Source organism: Epinephelus lanceolatus, chromosome 5 (assembly GCF_041903045.1).
Source record: "Epinephelus lanceolatus isolate andai-2023 chromosome 5, ASM4190304v1, whole genome shotgun sequence".
NCBI classification, from domain to species: Eukaryota; Metazoa; Chordata; class Actinopteri; order Perciformes; family Serranidae; genus Epinephelus; species Epinephelus lanceolatus.
The window spans coordinates 11,364,908-11,383,185 of record NC_135738.1 but is presented as its reverse complement, the minus strand read 5'-3'; the positions used below and the strand labels follow the sequence as shown (position 1 = coordinate 11,383,185).

Genomic DNA, 18,278 nt, shown 5'->3' with positions numbered 1-18,278 from the left:
ATGTCGAAGAGTGGTGAAGACCAAAGAAATGCTGACATCAGCTCCTCTTGCCCTAATGGTCAAGCCAGCCTCCCTCTCTGTTTTCCTGTGCTTTCTCTCGCTCCCTTTCCCCTTCAGCATTTCTTTGTTGTCGCTGTCTTTTCATCCATCACCCATCTATCACTCCCTCTTTCATCCCACTTTCCCCCTCGTCTCTTTTTCTCCCCAGTTATTCGCCGTCACTGCTTGTTGCTTTTGTTTTGCCTGTAATAATGTGCATGCCACTCTTCTGCCATTCTCCCTTTCTCTGCCTATTGTAGCTCAAACACACACACATGCCTTTCTCTGGGCTTTTATTGCCTCATTTTCACCGCACACATCGCCATTGTTATCCCCCTCAGCGATAAGCCCAACAGTGCAGACAGACATATTGTGGATGAAGTGCAGGTCTGTGTGCTGGGCTGCCAGCAGAGAGATACTGCCTGCTTTGGATGCTTTATATCTTTGTGTACATATTTGCACAGCGGCAGCAGCAGCGGCGGGGCCTTCTCTAGGTTCTGTAGGTGTTGGATGTATGATTATGGTGCTATTCAGCTGTTTGATATGAGGCTCAATTCAAGGTCGGCCTCACAGGCTGATCCGCAGACCCTGTGCTCTGAATTCTTTTATTGTACAGTGAGTTGTTTTCAAAAAAGAACTCCTGCTGACCACAGCGCATGTTTTTGTTTTGTTCTGTTTCACTGTATTTGTATGAAGCAGATTTATTCCTCAATGTATTTCACACTTCAGTAACAACCATGGGTGTGAAAAGGGGCTATTATTAAATCATCTCCTCCTCATTTACTAGTTGCCTGGTAACTTCCAACAGCTAAACCCTCGTTTCAGCACGTGCTTTCTGATGGTCTGAAAACAGCATTAGCCACACAGCCGTTGCTGGTCACTGTGCAACCTAATCACCCAAAACTGTTGAAACTTTATGTTTACATTTGGGGGCATGATCCCAACTAAAAAACAATTGCTTTTCATATCACGATCTCCGCTGGAAAAACATGGATGTCTCTGTAAAAAAAACAACTGTGATTCATGGCATGATCCCCACTGGAAAAATGAGGATGTCTCTGTAGGAAAAAAAAAACACTTTGCATGGCACTATCCCTGCTAGAAAAACAAGGATTAATAATAATCTCGATTAATAACATCTGCTTTTCATGGCACGATCCCCACTGGAAAAACAAGGATGTCTTGGTAAAAAACATCCGCTATTCATGGCATGATCCCAGCTGGAAAAACAAGGATGTCTTGGTAAAAAACATCCGCTATTCATGGCACGATCCCTGCTGCAAAAACAAGGATGTCTCGATTAATAACACCCGCTTTTCATGTAACGATCCCAGCTGGAAAAACAAGGATGTCTTGGTAAAAAAACATCCGCTATTCATGGCACAATCCCAGCTGGAAAAACAAGGATGTCTTGGTAAAAAACATCCGCTTTTCATGTAACGATCCCAGCTGGAAAAACAAGGATGTCTTGATTAATAACATCCGCTTTTCATGGCATGATCCCAGCTGGAAAAACAAGGATGTCTTGGGAAAAAACATCCGCTTTTCATGGCACGGTCCCAGCTGGAAAAACAAGGATGTCTTGGTAAAAAACATCTGCTTTTCATGGCATAATCCCAGCTGGAAAAACAAGGATGTCTCGATTAATAACATCTGCTTTTCATGGCACGATCCCAGCTGGAAAAACAAGGATGTCTCGATTAATAACATCTGCTTTTCATGGAACGATCCCAGCTGGAAAAACAAGGATGTCTTGGTAAAAAACATCCGCTTTTCATGGAACGATCCCCACTGGAAAAACAAGGATGTCTTGGTAAAAAAGATCCGCTTTTCATGGCACGATCCCAGCTGGAAAAACAAGGATGTCTTGGGAAAAAACATCCGCTTTTCATGGAACGATCCCCACTGGAAAAACAAGGATGTCTTGGGGAAAAACATCTGCTTTTCATGGCACGATCCCAGCTGGAATAACAAGGATGTCTTGGTAAAAAACATCCGCTTTTCATGGAACGATCCCCACTGGAAAAACAAGGATGTCTTGGTAAAAAACATCCGCTTTTCATGGCACGATCCCAGCTGGAATAACAAGGATGTCTCGATTAATAACATCCGCTTTTCATGGCACGATCCCAGCTGGAAAAACAAGGATGTCTTGGTAAAAAACATCCACTTTTCATGGCACGACCCCAGCTGGAAAAACAAGGATCTCTCAGTAAATAACACCCGCTTTTCATGGCACGATCCCAGCTAGAAAAACAAGGATGTCTTGGTAAAAAACATCCGCTATTCATGGCACGATCCCAGCTGGAAAAACAAGGATGTCTTGGTAAAAAACATCTGCTTTTCATGGCACAATCCCAGCTGGAAAAACAAGGATGTCTCGATTAATAACATCTGCTTTTCATGGCACGATCCCAGCTGGAAAAACAAGGATGTCTCGATTAATAACATCTGCTTTTCATGGAACGATCCCAGCTGGAAAAACAAGGATGTCTTGGTAAAAAACATCCGCTTTTCATGGAACGATCCCCACTGGAAAAACAAGGATGTCTTGGGAAAAAACATCCGCTTTTCATGGCACGATCCCAGCTGGAAAAACAAGGATGTCTTGGGAAAAAACATCCGCTTTTCATGGAACGATCCCCACTGGAAAAACAAGGATGTCTTGGGAAAAAACATCTGCTTTTCATGGCACGATCCCAGCTGGAATAACAAGGATGTCTTGGTAAAAAACATCCGCTTTTCATGGAACGATCCCCACTGGAAAAACAAGGATGTCTTGGTAAAAAACATCCGCTTTTCATGGCACGATCCCAGCTGGAAAAACAAGGATCTCTCGGTAAATAACACCCGCTTTTCATGGCACGATCCCAGCTAGAAAAACAAGGATGTCTTGGTAAAAAACATCCGCTATTCATGGCACGATCCCTGCTGCAAAAACAAGGATGTCTCGATTAATAACACCCGCTTTTCATGTAACGATCCCAGCTGGAAAAACAAGGATGTCTTGGTAAAAAAGATCCGCTTTTCATGGCACGACCCCAGCTGGAAAAACAAGGATCTCTCAGTAAATAACACCCGCTTTTCATGGCACGATCCCAGCTAGAAAAACAAGGATGTCTTGGTAAAAAACATCCGCTATTCATGGCACGATCCCTGCTGCAAAAACAAGGATGTCTCGATTAATAACACCCGCTTTTCATGTAACGATCCCAGCTGGAAAAACAAGGATGTCTCAGTAAATAACAACCGCTTTTCATGGCACTATCTCTGCTGCAAAAACAGTGATAGGTCACTAAAAATCACCCACATTTGGAGGATGAAAAACTGCTGGAAACACAGCAATTACCCGACAACAACCAGTTTTGTTGTTTGTTAGTCTCCAGTAGTGGTCTGCAGCTTGGCAGGTGTCTCATCTTGGTATCACACCATCCATCATCCCCTCCACCTCCTGATGATGACAAAGTCAGCTCATATACTATGTCACTATTGAAATGTTTGTATGATACATATGAACGTATTCATTCTCTCACTTAGATCTAAAGTCGTCATGGCGTGCTCTGCTGGCCATGCCAAACTGCTTCCAAGAAAGTATTCTAAATTGTGACTAGTAAATCGAATCCCTAGGTTTTTAGGAGATAGATGTACAGGATATTTGTTTAAAGGATGATACCTAGTAAAAACATCCAGTGACAGCAGAGTGGGAGGAATGTGTCTGGACATGTGACTTGGTGTGAAAAGTATCGACTATGTTCTTGTGCTCTCATTGTACTGCATGTTCTCAACAATGCAGGCCCCAAGCGTTTATCAGAAAACTGTAAAAACTGTCTCTCTGCAGAGTCTTCTACATTATGACATTCTTCTGGTAAACCACACGTTGCATATTTGGTTTGTTGTTTTCCTTGTCGTTGAGCTAAGTTCAGTTTTTTGGCTTCACTGTCTGACTCATTTACCCTGATAATTTTGGTTTTATTCACAAAGATTTTGAGATATCACTTTAGACTAAATGTGATTAGATTCACCTTCATTGTCAGGAAGCAGCAGTACAACAAAATGCACATGGTATCAAACCAGAAAGTGCAAACAGCAGCAAAGTGCATGTTAGTGTTTCCCCATTTCATTCGACCCCAGACCCTGGGGAGGGGGCTGACTGATGGAGGCCACCACCTGCTGCTCCTTTACCTATATAGAACAACCCCCAGACCCAATGGGAGGGGGTCTGTTGGTGAGGTTGTAGGTGTGTGTGCATTTGTCAAATCAAATGGTCCTTCCCCCCCCCCACTACTGTTTCCCCACCTCTATCTTTTTCTTTCATGTCTCCTCTATAATTTCTGACTCTCTAGGTGGGAGAGTGAGGTCAGGGTAGGGTGATGGCGGTGGTGGTGTGGTGTTGGGGCGGTGTTAGGCAGGGGCGAAAGAAAGGAAAGGGGAATGGATGTAAGTTTGATATGTGTGGTTTGAGCAATGAATAGATATCTGCCTCTGCGATTTCAGGCTGCATTTTGATACATCACAGGTGAAGATAATTTAGTTTGTGGTGCTGAACTGTATGTGATGCTTTTGTTAGGGCTATTAAAAAATAAATTAATGTAAGGTCGGGTGAAAAAAAGAGTGGACGGAAAAGGATCCAATCTGTGGACCAGAGGTTTTTGAGCATTTAAGTGAATTAATAATTTAATCATCATTTAATAAATAAAAAGTGTTTGTTCATTTTGTGCTTGACAGCCTGACTCTGAAGTGAAGTGAGTCAGGGAGAGGATTAACAGATGGTGTAGACCACATCATTTCTTGTAAAGTTAGATTATCGTCTGATTCTTGTGATTTATCTTACAATCACTGCGAGCAACAACCTTTGTGCAGATGTTTTAATTACTACTGTGTTTACTGTGCCAAAATCATAAGTAGCATTCAGCTCACGTAAAACTGAAACACTTAAATTATCTACGAGGTGAATGTTACTACATCCTAACAATCTCCTGCCTCTCTCAGGTCCAGACGAATGCATTCACCGTGATTTTCGATGAGCACTTCTCCATCCCCATGGACTCGTCCTTCCTGGAGGAGTACAGCCTGCGTTGTGCCGCTTTCGGTATCGATGCTGACGAGAGAAACATCAGCGCGGGAATAGCAGATCTCAAGTTGTCAGACCTGGACCTGACCATCAGACCGTTCAACGCCTGGCTCTACCTTCAAGATGTCAATAAGGTGAGTTACAAAACAGTAATGTGTCATAGTGTGTAGTGTGATATGATGCAATGCAAAATGGAAAAAAACAATGCCATAATAGATTCTACAGTTTAAGGCAGAGTGAGGCTAATTTCCAGTATGACATGTATGGCCTTCTACAGTGAAGTATCTTAATACTGTGTAAGAAAGCATGGTGGTGTCTGAGAGCCCCTGCTGGACGTTCAGCAGAACTACATGTCACATTGAATAAATAAGAATCAGAGCTGAGCCACAGTGGGTTCCTTGCTAAATTTAATCTATAACGTATTACAGATTATTATCTCACAAAATATCCCAAACTCTCACTGGTGAAAATAATCTAAACATGAATTAAAGCTGTAGTTGGTAACGCTCACCAAATCTGCATAGTAGTACATGACAACGATAATCTGTAAAATCAATTTCCTCTGCCTCCTGCCACTGCTTCAAGTGACATTTGCTGGAATCCACCGCACCTGAAGGAAACAACCAATCACAGCTGAGTAGTCTCTAAAGCAGCTCATGAACTGCGGTTGACAGTCAGACTAGGCAGCGCTGATCAAATTTGAATCAAGATTCTGTCATGGCATTGCTAATGTCTCACCTCAGATGTTTTCAGAAACATATTTTAATGTGGTAAGCTGCCTGCAACACCAAGGGCCAGCAGGCCCGAGTTTCTGCCCCTACCTGCCGCCTGGCACACAATCTACCCAGCCCTGATGCCAGTCCCTGCAGGTAGTGGGCCCACAGGGTGGTGGCTCCATGTTATTTATTCGAGCTGAGCCCACAGTCCAAGGCCCAACCCAGTTTCACTTCAAAGTTGTTGAAATCCGGCTCTATGGCAGTGACTTGCAGCGTCAGACACTGATGAAAAAAGCCATCCTTTAATGTTGGCATGATACGCAGCCAGTCGCCGTTACAGTTTAATGGCGCTCGGCAGCATCAGAGGCCAACAAGGCAGGACATGAACGAAAGTTAGGGTGGTGAAGGTCCGAGTAGGGCAGACGAGAGGGATGGTGGATGGGTTCAACAACCACTGACTTTTACCCGGGAGAGCGGTGTTGGTGTCCTGTAAGATTATAAAGCCAAACCCTGTTCTTTTTTCCTAAACCCAACCACGTGCAGCATTAGTTGAGTAAAAAAGTCAATTCACGTTGTTGTACTGACGTAGTGCATTTATTTTGAAAGAGACTGTATGGAAACAGTAAATTTCCTGGTAAAACAGAAGTTTATTTTGAAAGACAGTAGACAGAACTTGACACGGTGTCTCACAGTGTCAACAACCAACGCACCCAGGGTACCTCTCGTGTCTTATCAGGACATGGAAGGTCCATGACCTAACATCAATATGTGACAAGGTTGGAGTGAGAATCATGAGGACACGTAAACCCGTCCACCACATTAAGGTAGCGATTCTAGGAGGAGGACATACCTCTCTCACTTATAGTTCAGCTTGTGTTATACCAAATGTTTCTTGAGTGTTTTATTCCTCTTGATATTTATGAGTTTTTCTTTTTTACTTAAATTAACATTCAGCAATAGAGCATGTATAAGGTACGGGCACCTCCAACTGGTAGGAGGCCCCGGGGCAGACCCAGAAAATGCTGGAGGGATTACATACCTCGTCTGGCCTGGGAACACCTTGGGGCTAGAAAGCGTTGCTGGGGAGAGGGATGTCTGAAATACTTTGCTCAGCCTGCTGCCCCCACGACCACGATTAGTGAATGAAAATGAATAATGGATGTTTAGCTGTATAATGAAAAGGTTTGCTCCGGCCGATGGGCAGTTGTTGGGTCACAAACTTTATCATTTTACAGCTAACAGTCACTAAAATATGTTTCTGGAAACATTTGAGGTGAAAACAGGCAATACATTAACAGAATATTGACTCATATTTGATCAGCGACAGTTTGACCGTGATTTACGACCTGTGAGACATGATTGACAGCTGTGTTAGAGACTCCTCAGCTCTGATTTTTGGATTCTTGCAATTGCTCTTAGCATCACTATGAGGAGAAGGAGGAACATGATTTTTTTTTCAAAGATTATCTGCCTCATGTGGTACTGTCAGGATATAGTGACAGTTTAATCAAATATGACATAAACTTATTTTTATAAAAGTTACCAGCTAAAGTGACCAAGAGCAAATGTGATCGATCATTAAAGTTCCCATCAAGACTCCCTCCTCATCATCCTCTTTAACAAACTGACTCTTGTAGTCTTACTCACATTATTATTACAGCAGTATCAATGGCTGCAGAGCCTGGAGTGTGCCAATGGAATAATTACAAGCTTTTACTGTGTTTAATTATAACCAGTTAACACATTTAGCAATTTTGAAAAGCAATTATAAATTGATTCATTAAATTTGAATTGAGCTTATGCACAACTTAAAACAAAACAATAAATATTAAAGATCATTACATGAAGCAATGGTTAATCATATTTCCTTATTCTGTATTTAAATGATGAACTAGCAATTTAATACTAAAATGCAGCTGCACTTTTTAAAAGGCTTTATTTATAGAGATTTTTTCCATTTATCAGACAAGATATTAATATGAGCTTCAATGTCAAGGTAGGAATAATTACAGAAATATAAAGATAACTGTAAGGAAGAGAAACTATCCATCTGTGTGGCTTATGTCATGTTAAACTTAACGTGTGGTGTAACTCCGCAGGCTGTGGATGCAGTTGGCGAGATCCTGTTGTCTCTCAGCTATTTGCCGACAGCAGAGCGCCTCACAGTGGTTGTTGCCAAGTGCAAGAACCTGGTGTGGACCAACAGCAAGAACACAGCAGGTCAGGGACGTTTGTTTGTTCGATGTTGGTGTTTTATATGTTAATGTGTGTGAATGGGAGCTAGCTGAGCGTCTGTTTTTCTTTGCATGACTCTAATATGACTGTTTGTAGAACTACCTATAATCTGTGTGCCTCTGTCTGCCTTTGCATCTATCCACATTTTTCATAAACGGTCATATCCAGCGACTGAATACAACACTTACTGACTCAGTAATCACACACTCTTAATGTCAACTCCCAGAGGACACATTTATTCATATCCAGACAGGCAGATGGGACTTAAATGACTTGTTCATCACATTAAATGTCCAGATAAGTGCCACACTAACATTGTACCGATAAAGGTCACCCACTGAAACGCTGTCATCATCCACAGAGATAATTATGTGCACAAGACTGTGTCTCTAATTGATTACTCTTTAATGAGGAGTTTATTACATGCTCTGTGTGTGCGGGGGTGTGTGCATGTTTGTACATGTGTAGCTTGGGTTTTAGAAGCTTAAAAATGCTGCCGTATTTGCTCATTCTCGTCATCAGATCCGTTTGTCAAAGTGTATCTCCTGCAAGACGGCAGGAAGATCAGCAAGAAGAAGACTTCTACCAAAAGGGACGACACAAACCCCATCTTCAATGAAGCCATGATCTTCTCTGTGCCGTCCATCGTCCTGCAGGTGAGACTTTAGACGTGGCAACAAACCAGTCCTGCGTGATGAAACTTTATTAATCCACATGGGGAATTTAGGTCAGGGGGAAAGATAAGATAAAACTGTGACAGAAACGGAATAATAAAGCAATATTATTGAACTCTTAACAGCAGTATTTGAACATGAATAATTTTGCAGTTAGATGTGCACAGGTATGAACATGCAGCTGACAATTATTACATGTTAAGTTGACTGTATTTATTTATTAAACCCATATTTATTCAGGTAAGTCCCGCTGAGATCAACAATCTCTTTTGAAAGGGCGTCCTGGCCAGGACAGCAGCACCCAAAAAGTTACACAATAAGAACATTTAAGATATACAGTAACATGGTGAAATATTAGAACACCTACGCACAATGACAAGAAGCAACTGACTCATTCATCCTTGTACTAATGAGAGCTTTAAAAATAGGCGAGGAGGAGAGACCAGTTCATGTAGTTTCTTTTTGAAGGTTATTCTAAGTGAGAGGAGCACAGCACATATAAGCTTTCTTTCCCAACTCAGTCCGTGCATTAGGAACAGACAACAAAACTTAAGTGTTGAGATCTCAGACTGTAGCTACAGTCAGATCTCTGCTCAATCAAAGTACAACTGTACAAAGGGGGTTTACTCAGTATGACTTCATGAATGAACAAATAACAGTGACTGAGCCTACATAAGGTCAAAGATGGCCAACCAGCCCTGGAATAAAGCGTACAAACATAGTTTTATATTGTCCAAACTTTCTCAGTCATGTTTGTCAGGTCTTACTTTATTGTGTTATATATACATTTGTGTAGTGTTTTGTGCATATGTGTTAACAGCTCTCTTAAAAAGCGAGAGGTCCTGGTTAGATAAAGGTGAAATAGATATATGATACAGTATTTTGAATTTAGTGGACACAGAAGGAGCAACAAGACAGGTGCTGTGTTTCAAATTGCACCACTTCTTTTTACTTTGCCCTTACAAAGTTCATACTGTTACATGCACACAATTGGTACATACTTTGTCATAACATTGCAGTATGAACTTTGACCCTACTGTTCATTTATCCATTACCCTGGAGATAAAACTAAAACATATCCACTAAGCTTGCCAGAGACAGAGGTCTGCTACTTTTCAATTTTTTTAACTTTTAAGTTATAACTGCTTATATTCCAGATTTTAACATATACACAACAGTAAAATGACATATGTATTTCTCTGTCATTGTTATTTTCATAGTTATGTCTTTTTCTATGATAATTGTGTTCTCTTAAACAATTAATATTTCTATGATTACTATTCAGTGGCACAGTGGAACAGTGGTTAGCATTGTTGCCACACAGCAAGAGGATTCCTAGTTTGAACCCAGGGTGGGGGAGCCCTTATGTGTGGCGTGGGTTTTCTCTGGGTACTCCAGCTTCCTCCCACAGTCCAAAGACATGCAGGCTGGGTTTATGGGTAACTCTAAATTACCGTATATTTCCAAATAGTCGCCCGGTGGCAAATAGCCGCTGGGCACCTAATAGCCGCCGGGGGTTTGACCCCATTTTGCGTATTAAACGCCGGTCCGATTAAATGCCCATGGGGAATACAGCTTCTACAGGCTCGCCATAGCTTACTGTCAGGACTCAGGGACCAGAATTCGGGATGGCGGACCATCGGAATGGCGATATTTTGGTGTGGCGGCCTGTAACTGTTGGTTAACCCTTTGAAACCTGGAGCGACATCACTTTTCTTGAGATGCTTTCAAACGCCTTTCACAAGTATTTAAACCTTTGAACCCTAAGCTAATTGGTGTGATTTCTTTCAAAAACGTGGGAAAGAAGGTAATGAGTGACTTGGTAAGAAATGTCAAAAAATTGGGGAGGGAAGATTTAGAATTTTTTTTTTTTTTTTTTTAACAGAAAATGCTAGAGAAAAACTATTTTCTGATTTTTTTTTTATTATTATTACATTTTGAAATTATGTTAAAGAGTTATTAGGATTTTTATGCACTCTTTCCATGTAATTTCCTTGTTTTTTAATTTTCTTTCTTTTTTAGTTTTTTTATTTTCTTTACTGATTTTCTTGTTTTTAATTTTCTCTTTTTACTAATTTCTTGCAATTTTTTTGTGTCACTTCTTCTGTTGTCAGTCATTGCCATCTTCCCACATTTTTAAAAGAAATCAAGCCAATTTGCTCAGGTTTCAAAGGGTTAAATGGCCCGTTCGGTTGGTATTCGGATAACTGGGGCTTTACAGGTATAATGCAATAGCCCCACCCAGCGGTGAAACCCGTGTACACGAAAAAATGACCCACTCTAAATGTTAAGAGATTTTTGTACACAAACTCACCCCTACATTATACAGTATTTTTGCACTAAAAACATATTGGACAGGAACTGTAACCAAATAACAGCCTGGTGCAGGTCGGTGCAAAAAAAAAATAAAATAAAAGCCTTGAGCAAATAGCCGCCTGGTTCTTTTAAACGCCTGGGGTCAAAATCGATTTTGTGAAATAAACACCTGGGCTACTATTTGGAAAAATATGGTATCCATCAGTGTGAATGTGCGCATGAATGGTTGTCTGTCTCTATGTGTCAGCCCTGTGATAGTCTGGTGACCTGTCCAGGGTGTACCCCGCCACACGCCCAGTGTCATGGAGCCCATCCCAGCTGACACTGGGGTACACAAAACCACAAATGTGAACCTCATGGTGGCGCAAGAGAAGTGAAGGGATAACCAAAGTTTTTTAGGAGTCATTATCTGGGTATCACAGATATATGTGCCAAAGGTCATAGTAATCCACCAATAAGCTGTCAAGACATTTCCCCAAAGCCAAAACTACCAGCCTGTTGGTGCACTAGTGGAAAACGTAAGTGGATCACCAAAGTCTTCAGGGTTCTTCCTCAGGGGTCCATGAATGTCTGTACAGAATTTTGTGGCAATCAGTCGAGTAGTTGTTTCAGTATTTTAATTTTCAGGACCAAAGTGGTGGACTGACTGACAGCCAGACTGTGGATATAAAACTGATATAAACACATCTACTGTATGACAACATCATTAAAATCTTCCTGCAGTATAAAAGGTGCATTTTAAATGCATGGATCAGTCAAGCACTCAGCAACTGCTCTTACACTTGTGGCTGTTTACAAAATGAGCCAAATAGTAATAAAATGAAATGTGCGTAAAAGGTGATGAGGTTAAAATGCCAAAAACAATACAAGTACTAATTGGTGGTGTTAAACATGCCCATTTAACGGATTCCAAAAAGATCTGGATGAAACAGGTTGTAAAGAAGCTGCTGAATCATTCTTACACAGCAGTTGGGTTTAACGTTGTACTGCTGTTTGCAGGAACTCTCTCTGAGGGTGACAGTGGCAGAGGCCACAGACGACGGCCGGGGCGAGAACCTCGGCCATGTGATCATCGGCCCTGAAGCCAGCGGGATGGGGATCACCCACTGGAACCAGATGCTGGCCACTCTGAGGAAGCCCGTGTCCATGTGGCACCCTCTGCGCAGGATCTAGCCCTCTTTGCCCTCGTGCAAACCCGACCTGTTTCAAGTAAAACACTCGCTTCTTCACCTTCCTTTCACCTCTCCCCTTATTTGGTGCCATGCTCAGATCTGTTTTAAGTAAGAAATGAGTTTTTGGCACACAGGAGGATTCTGTGTGGGGTATGTGTCGCTCTGCTGGTGTGTAAGCAATTGGAGTAAACAACACCTTCTCTTCATGTAAGGGGGAGGAATCTGAAAAGCCAGTGTTTGACTCTGAACAGGGTGTTTTTATTGATCCGTGGATCGATTATATGCTTAAATCCTGTCCTTAGTATTTGGCTTCATTCTGGCTTGGTTGCATTGTGTGTGTGTGAGGGTGGAAGGAGCAGTGCATTTCCAAAATTACCCAAATTACACACTGAAGGTAATGATAAGTTTTCGAATGGCTCACCTTCTACGTCCTTACCTTGTCCCCTTGGATTGAGAATTGTGCTAAATCCCGATTCTCCACAGGAGAAGACATGGATATGTGGATACCTTTTCCTGTCTCAAAAGTCTCTGGTGCATTGTATGAGGGTGGAAGGGGCAACACATATCCCAAATTACCCAAATTACACACTGAAAGTTATTGATGAGTTTTCAATTGGTGTCCATCCTGCGTTCTTACCTTGTGCCCTTGGCTTGAGAATTGTGCTGATTCTCCCTAACAGCAAAAGAGACATGAATATGTGGATAGTTTTCCCCTGACAGCAGAGGGGATATGGATTTGTGGATGGTTTTCCCTTCTTAGTAGTCTCGGGTACATTATGCATGAGGGTGGAAGGAGCCCGGCATATCCCAAATTACCCAAATTATACACTAAAAGTAATAATGAGTTTTTAAAATGGTTTACTTCCTACATCCTTACGTTGTCCCCTTTGCTTGAGAACTGGCCAGAACCCAGAGTCTCCATGACAGCAAAGGAGACATGTGAATAGTTTTTCCCTTCTCAAAAGTCACGGATGTATTGTGTATGAGGATGGAGCACGACATATCCCAAATTACCCAAATTATACACTGAAAGTAACGGTGAGTTCTCAATTGGGGTCCACTCTGCGTCCTTACGTCGTCCCCTTTGCTTGAGAGTTGTGCTGAATCTCGATTCTCCACGAGAGAAGACATGAATATGTGGACACTTTTTCCCATTTCAAAAGTCACAGGTACATAATGCGTGGGGGTGGAAGGAGCACCACATTTCCCAAATTACACACTGAAATCAACTGATAAGTTTTAAAATGGTGTCCATCCCATGTTCTCACCTTGTCCCCTTGGATTCAGAATTGTGCTGAGTCCCAATTCTCAATAACAGCAGAGGGGAGATGAGTATGTGGATAGTTTTTCCCTTATTTCTCAGATGCATACTTCGTGTGGGTGGAAGGAGCAGTGCATATCCCAAATTACCCAAATTACACACTGGAAGTAATGATGAGTTTTCAAACAGCGTGCATCCTACGTCCTTACCTTGTCCCCTTGGCTTGAGAATTCTCCTGAATGCCGATTCCCAACAAGAGGACACACGTGAATACTTTTTCACTGTCTCAAAAGTCTTGAACAGAAAACTCAATTGGGCTTCTATGTGAATTTTAATTAACGAAAGGTGCCCAGCCTCAGCAGGCGTAACCCCCCCTCTGCATGGTGCCTACTCTGGTTGTAGCCTGTTCTAGCTGTCTAGAGAATGACCGACTGGACGGAGGGGTGATATCGCCTCTCTTTCAGGAAAACACTCATTTGTCTTTTCAAACCAGTCATCGATTGCGCCTACTTGATTGATTTCGTAGTGGTTTTAGAGCAGAGTTGAGTTAGCTCTATTGGATTTGCTTGTGTAATTTGTTAACAGTGAGAGTGACAAATAATAGAGGTTTTCAGTATTTATTGTGCTTTTGAAAAGAAAAAAATCCAGGGACTCTTATCCAGGTGAAATAATTGTAATTTGTAGCAGTTGTTACAGGGTGGCCAAATCAGATGTAATCAGCATATAAATACCACATTACATTGTTCTATTTTTACCATGATTAATGCAATACAAGTTGCATAGGCATATTTAACAGTGTAAATAGTGTACTACAACATTCTGGTCATTGTCATTTTTTTCCTCCAAATTCTGGGTGCAAATCATGTTTTTCATAGTATTACACTTTAATAAACACCAGACTCCAACCTCACTTACAGAACACTATATTTAACACAAATGTCATCGCTGATCAGTGAATTATTATCAAAACACCTCTGGGAATTTAACTTGTGATGTAAAATATACTAACCCCTTTAAATGGGTTTACAGTTCTTTTTGTCTTAGAGGAAACACCTTGATATTCTGAATTAATCCGTAGTTGTTTTTCACCAGGCACTTGTCACACTCATTTTAGCTTTTGTCATCAATTAAGATACCTGCAAACTTCGTGTTAGCACTGAGGGCGTTCCTGGTGAAAGTACGTGGAGCTACTCTGCAGCTTGACACCTGAATATTGCTTCATGGGTAAAATGAAGATGTGACAGGGGTCTTGTAACCGTCAGAATGTCAAGGTGGCTTTTTATCTGTCTGAGATATTCTCTACAACATTGTGCAATAGTGCTGTTTTGTTGTAACTTTTGAATGTGAATTATCACGTGAAATATCTGCTAACTCAAGTATCATCAGCCTTACGCACTGTTGTGATTTTCCTTTCGATCAAGCGGGACCTAGTCTGTGTTTTCGGTCGAGTTCTGATCGCATTCCTCACCTCACTTTGAAAATCAATCCAAAAATAACACACCCGTGGTCATATAATAGACAATATTTCCTACTGTGCCAAATAATGAAGCAATATTTTCATTTACAATCAGCATTTGCATTTGATTCAACAAAGCTGTAGCCTACATTCGACCATGCATGAAGTTATTTAGCACTTGATGTGAATGTGCCTCAAGAATACAGTGTATTGTGTGAATGCTGTTTGAAATAAAAGCAATTCAACAGTAATGGTCTGACCACGTGTGTATCTTGCATAGACTGTAAAAATAATGGACGTAGCAACCGTGACGTCACCCATTGTTTTGTGGACAGCCGTCGCCATCTTGGATTTCTGGAGCCAGACATGCAAATGTTTGCATATTTTTGGATGAGGAGCGGAGCTGGGAGGAGTGGGGAGGACACTACGCATGCCCACCTTCACCAGCAACCCATAGTCTGTAAAAAATAATATCTGTCTCTACTGGAGAAACAAAATTAGGTCTATGTACTGTCTTGTGTGTGTTCAACAGAAGTAAAACATACAACAGACCTGTGGGAATGGCGTGTAGGCCCGGAAACTCCAGAGACCCCAAAGATGTTTGGAGATATCACTGTGTTCAAACAGGGTCATGGTCGAGTTCAAGAGAAGAGTCTTTGACCTCATAAGTGGAAATTTTCACAGAGCTCCAGATTCGTGTTCACGACCTCCCGTGACGTAAGATGAGCTCACGAGTTCCATTTGAACGCAGCATATAAAGCACAGCATCACTTTAATGTTGCAGCTAGTACAAGTGGACCTAATTTGACTTGTTTCATGTATATGGTAGGTATCTTAATATGCCATAATCCATTAGTTTATTTATATTTTGAATGAATAATCTAAATCTGCAATGTAATTAGTAGCCCAATTAAAGCCATTAAATAAATGTAGTGGAGTAAAAGGTACAGTATTTGCATCCAAAATGTGGTGGAGTAGAACTATAACGTAGCGTAACATAATGATACTAAGGTGCAAGTACCTAAAAATTTTATTTCTAAAAGGGGATGTCTTCAGTATCAGGTAATAAAGCAGGACTCACCTTAAAGGATAACTTAGGCATTTGTCAATTATTTCCTCATGTAAATTGATCAAAGAGACTGATGTGAAGAACAATTTTTGAAACTGTTCCGGATATTTCAAGGCGACAACAACCAGACCAGATCAAGTGAAAGGTAAACAGACACTGAAGACATTTACAATAACAATCTGAGTCGCTCTGTGTCAAAAAATAACCACTTTTAATGGACATAAAGTGACAATGTTCAGTTGCCCCATGTGTCTCCACTGCAGCTCATTCTGCGGCTGCCGGTCACTGCCGGCTCCCTCAATACTGAACCAATTTAAAAAATTGTTCTTCACATCAGTCTCTTCGAGCCATTCACACAAGGAAATAGCATCCAGGTTGAAAAATGCCCAAGTTATCCTTTAAGTTGAGTCCTGCTTTATTACCTGATATTGAAGACATCCCCTTTAAAAACAGAATTCTGAGGCACTTGCACTTTACATCGGTATCATTATGTTATGCTATGTTATGCTTTTACTCCACTACATTTTGGAGGCAAATACTGTATCTTTTACTCCACAAAATGTATTTGGTGTTGCTAATTGGGCTACTAATTACATTGCAGATTTTACAGAGAGAAATGGGGTCCATGTTGAAAAACACCAAAGTTATGCTTTAAGGCAGGTGTGTCAAACTCATTTTAGTTCAGGGGCCACATACAGCCAAGTTTGATCTCCAGTGGGCCGGACCAGTAAAACCATTACATAATAACCTATAAATAACAACACTTTTAAATTTTCCCCCTCATTTCCACAACAAATAATGATCAGCCTGCAATATCCTCAGAAAAATATGTGCAAATTCAACAGTATGTCTGACATTTTTCCCACATTCAGTTAGTCTACTACTCACGTTCATTACATGTACATTTTTTAAAATAATTTTCTACTAAAGTGGGAGCTATGGAAGAAGCAGGTTAAGTCATCCCTTGTCTTATAAACCATTTACAGTCTAAAGTTGTGTCAGTGCCTCAGCAGCAGGGTTCCACCAATATAGTTTTAAGACAGAAGTGTGATACAGATTCTTTTGTACTGAAGCTACTGGTTGATAATATTTCACAGTTGCATCAATATTAGGTGTGTAAAGTCATCCAGTGGGCCAGATTGGACCCTTTGGACCCTGCTTTAAGGCCTTTATCATATCAGTGTATATTGTGCTTTAACATTGGTAGATTGTAACGACAGTAGTACATGTTTCAAGTGCTTTACTGAAAACTCTTGCACGTTGAAACAAAATGAGCCAAAGCAACGTACAAACAAACATACTGCATTATGTAAACACAACAGACTGACTATGGCAAGCCGTTTTAACATTTAATCGCTAAGTTTGACTGAAGTTTTTACGGAATTACCATTATAGATATCAACAACGTCATTTTGACTAGTAGTAATGTCATTGTGACTAGTATGAATTTTAATTGAAGATATCTATAACGTCATTCTGACTAGTCAAAACTGAATTACAGATATCTATAACGTCACTCTGACTAGTCAAAACTGAATTACAGATATCTATAATGTCATTCTGACTAGTCAAAACTGAATTACAGATATCTATAACGTCATTCTGACTAGTCAAAACTACAGTTACAGATATCTGTAATTCAGTTTTGACTAGTAAGATTCAAACTATTTTTGCCATTCATGTGTATGGGGTTTGTCATTATAGATATCTCCAGTTACATTATGACTATCTATAATTTCAGTTTGAGATATCTACAATGTCATTTTTGACTAGTCATAATTCGAATGCAAGATATCTACAACGTCATTCTGACTATCTGAAACTCAATTCAAGATATCTAGAAAGGACCACGTAGATATCTTCAACTGATGATAATTAAAGATATCTTGAACTTGAATTATGACTAGTCAAAATTAAATTGTAGATATCTCAAACTGGAATTACAGATATCTACAATTCAGTTGCAGATATCCACAATAACAATTGTAGATATCCACAACTACATTGGAGATATCTGCAATGACAAACCCCATACACATGAATGGCAAAAATAGTTTGAATTTTACTAGTCAAAACTGAATTACAGATATCTGTAATTAGAGTTTTGACTAGTCAAAATCTAATTACAGATATCTTGAATAAGAGTTTTTACTAGGCAAAATTATGTTGCAGATAACAGTAATGAATATCCAGTCTAGCTATTAAATGTTAAAACGGCTTGACATAGACTGCATTGGTGCTTTCTCCTCTTGTCTCAGAAGTAGGTCAG

The 18,278-nt window shown here is 40.6% G+C and overlaps 1 protein-coding gene across 2 annotated transcripts in view; it reads left to right on the top strand.

The window, feature by feature from the left end:
- The window catches only part of syt12 (synaptotagmin XII), a 44,075-nt gene extending 28,884 nt beyond the window's left edge, over positions 1 to 15,191 (top strand). For both annotated transcript variants that reach the window (XM_033635638.2, XM_033635639.2), the window contains 4 exons: positions 5,029 to 5,244; positions 7,926 to 8,046; positions 8,584 to 8,717; positions 12,051 to 15,191. In XM_033635638.2, coding sequence (XP_033491529.1) covers positions 5,029 to 5,244; positions 7,926 to 8,046; positions 8,584 to 8,717; positions 12,051 to 12,224 — 645 coding nt within the window. In that variant the 3' untranslated portion in view covers positions 12,225 to 15,191. The remainder of the gene's footprint in view (positions 1 to 5,028; positions 5,245 to 7,925; positions 8,047 to 8,583; positions 8,718 to 12,050) is intronic.
- The last annotated feature ends 3,087 nt before the right edge of the window (positions 15,192 to 18,278 follow it).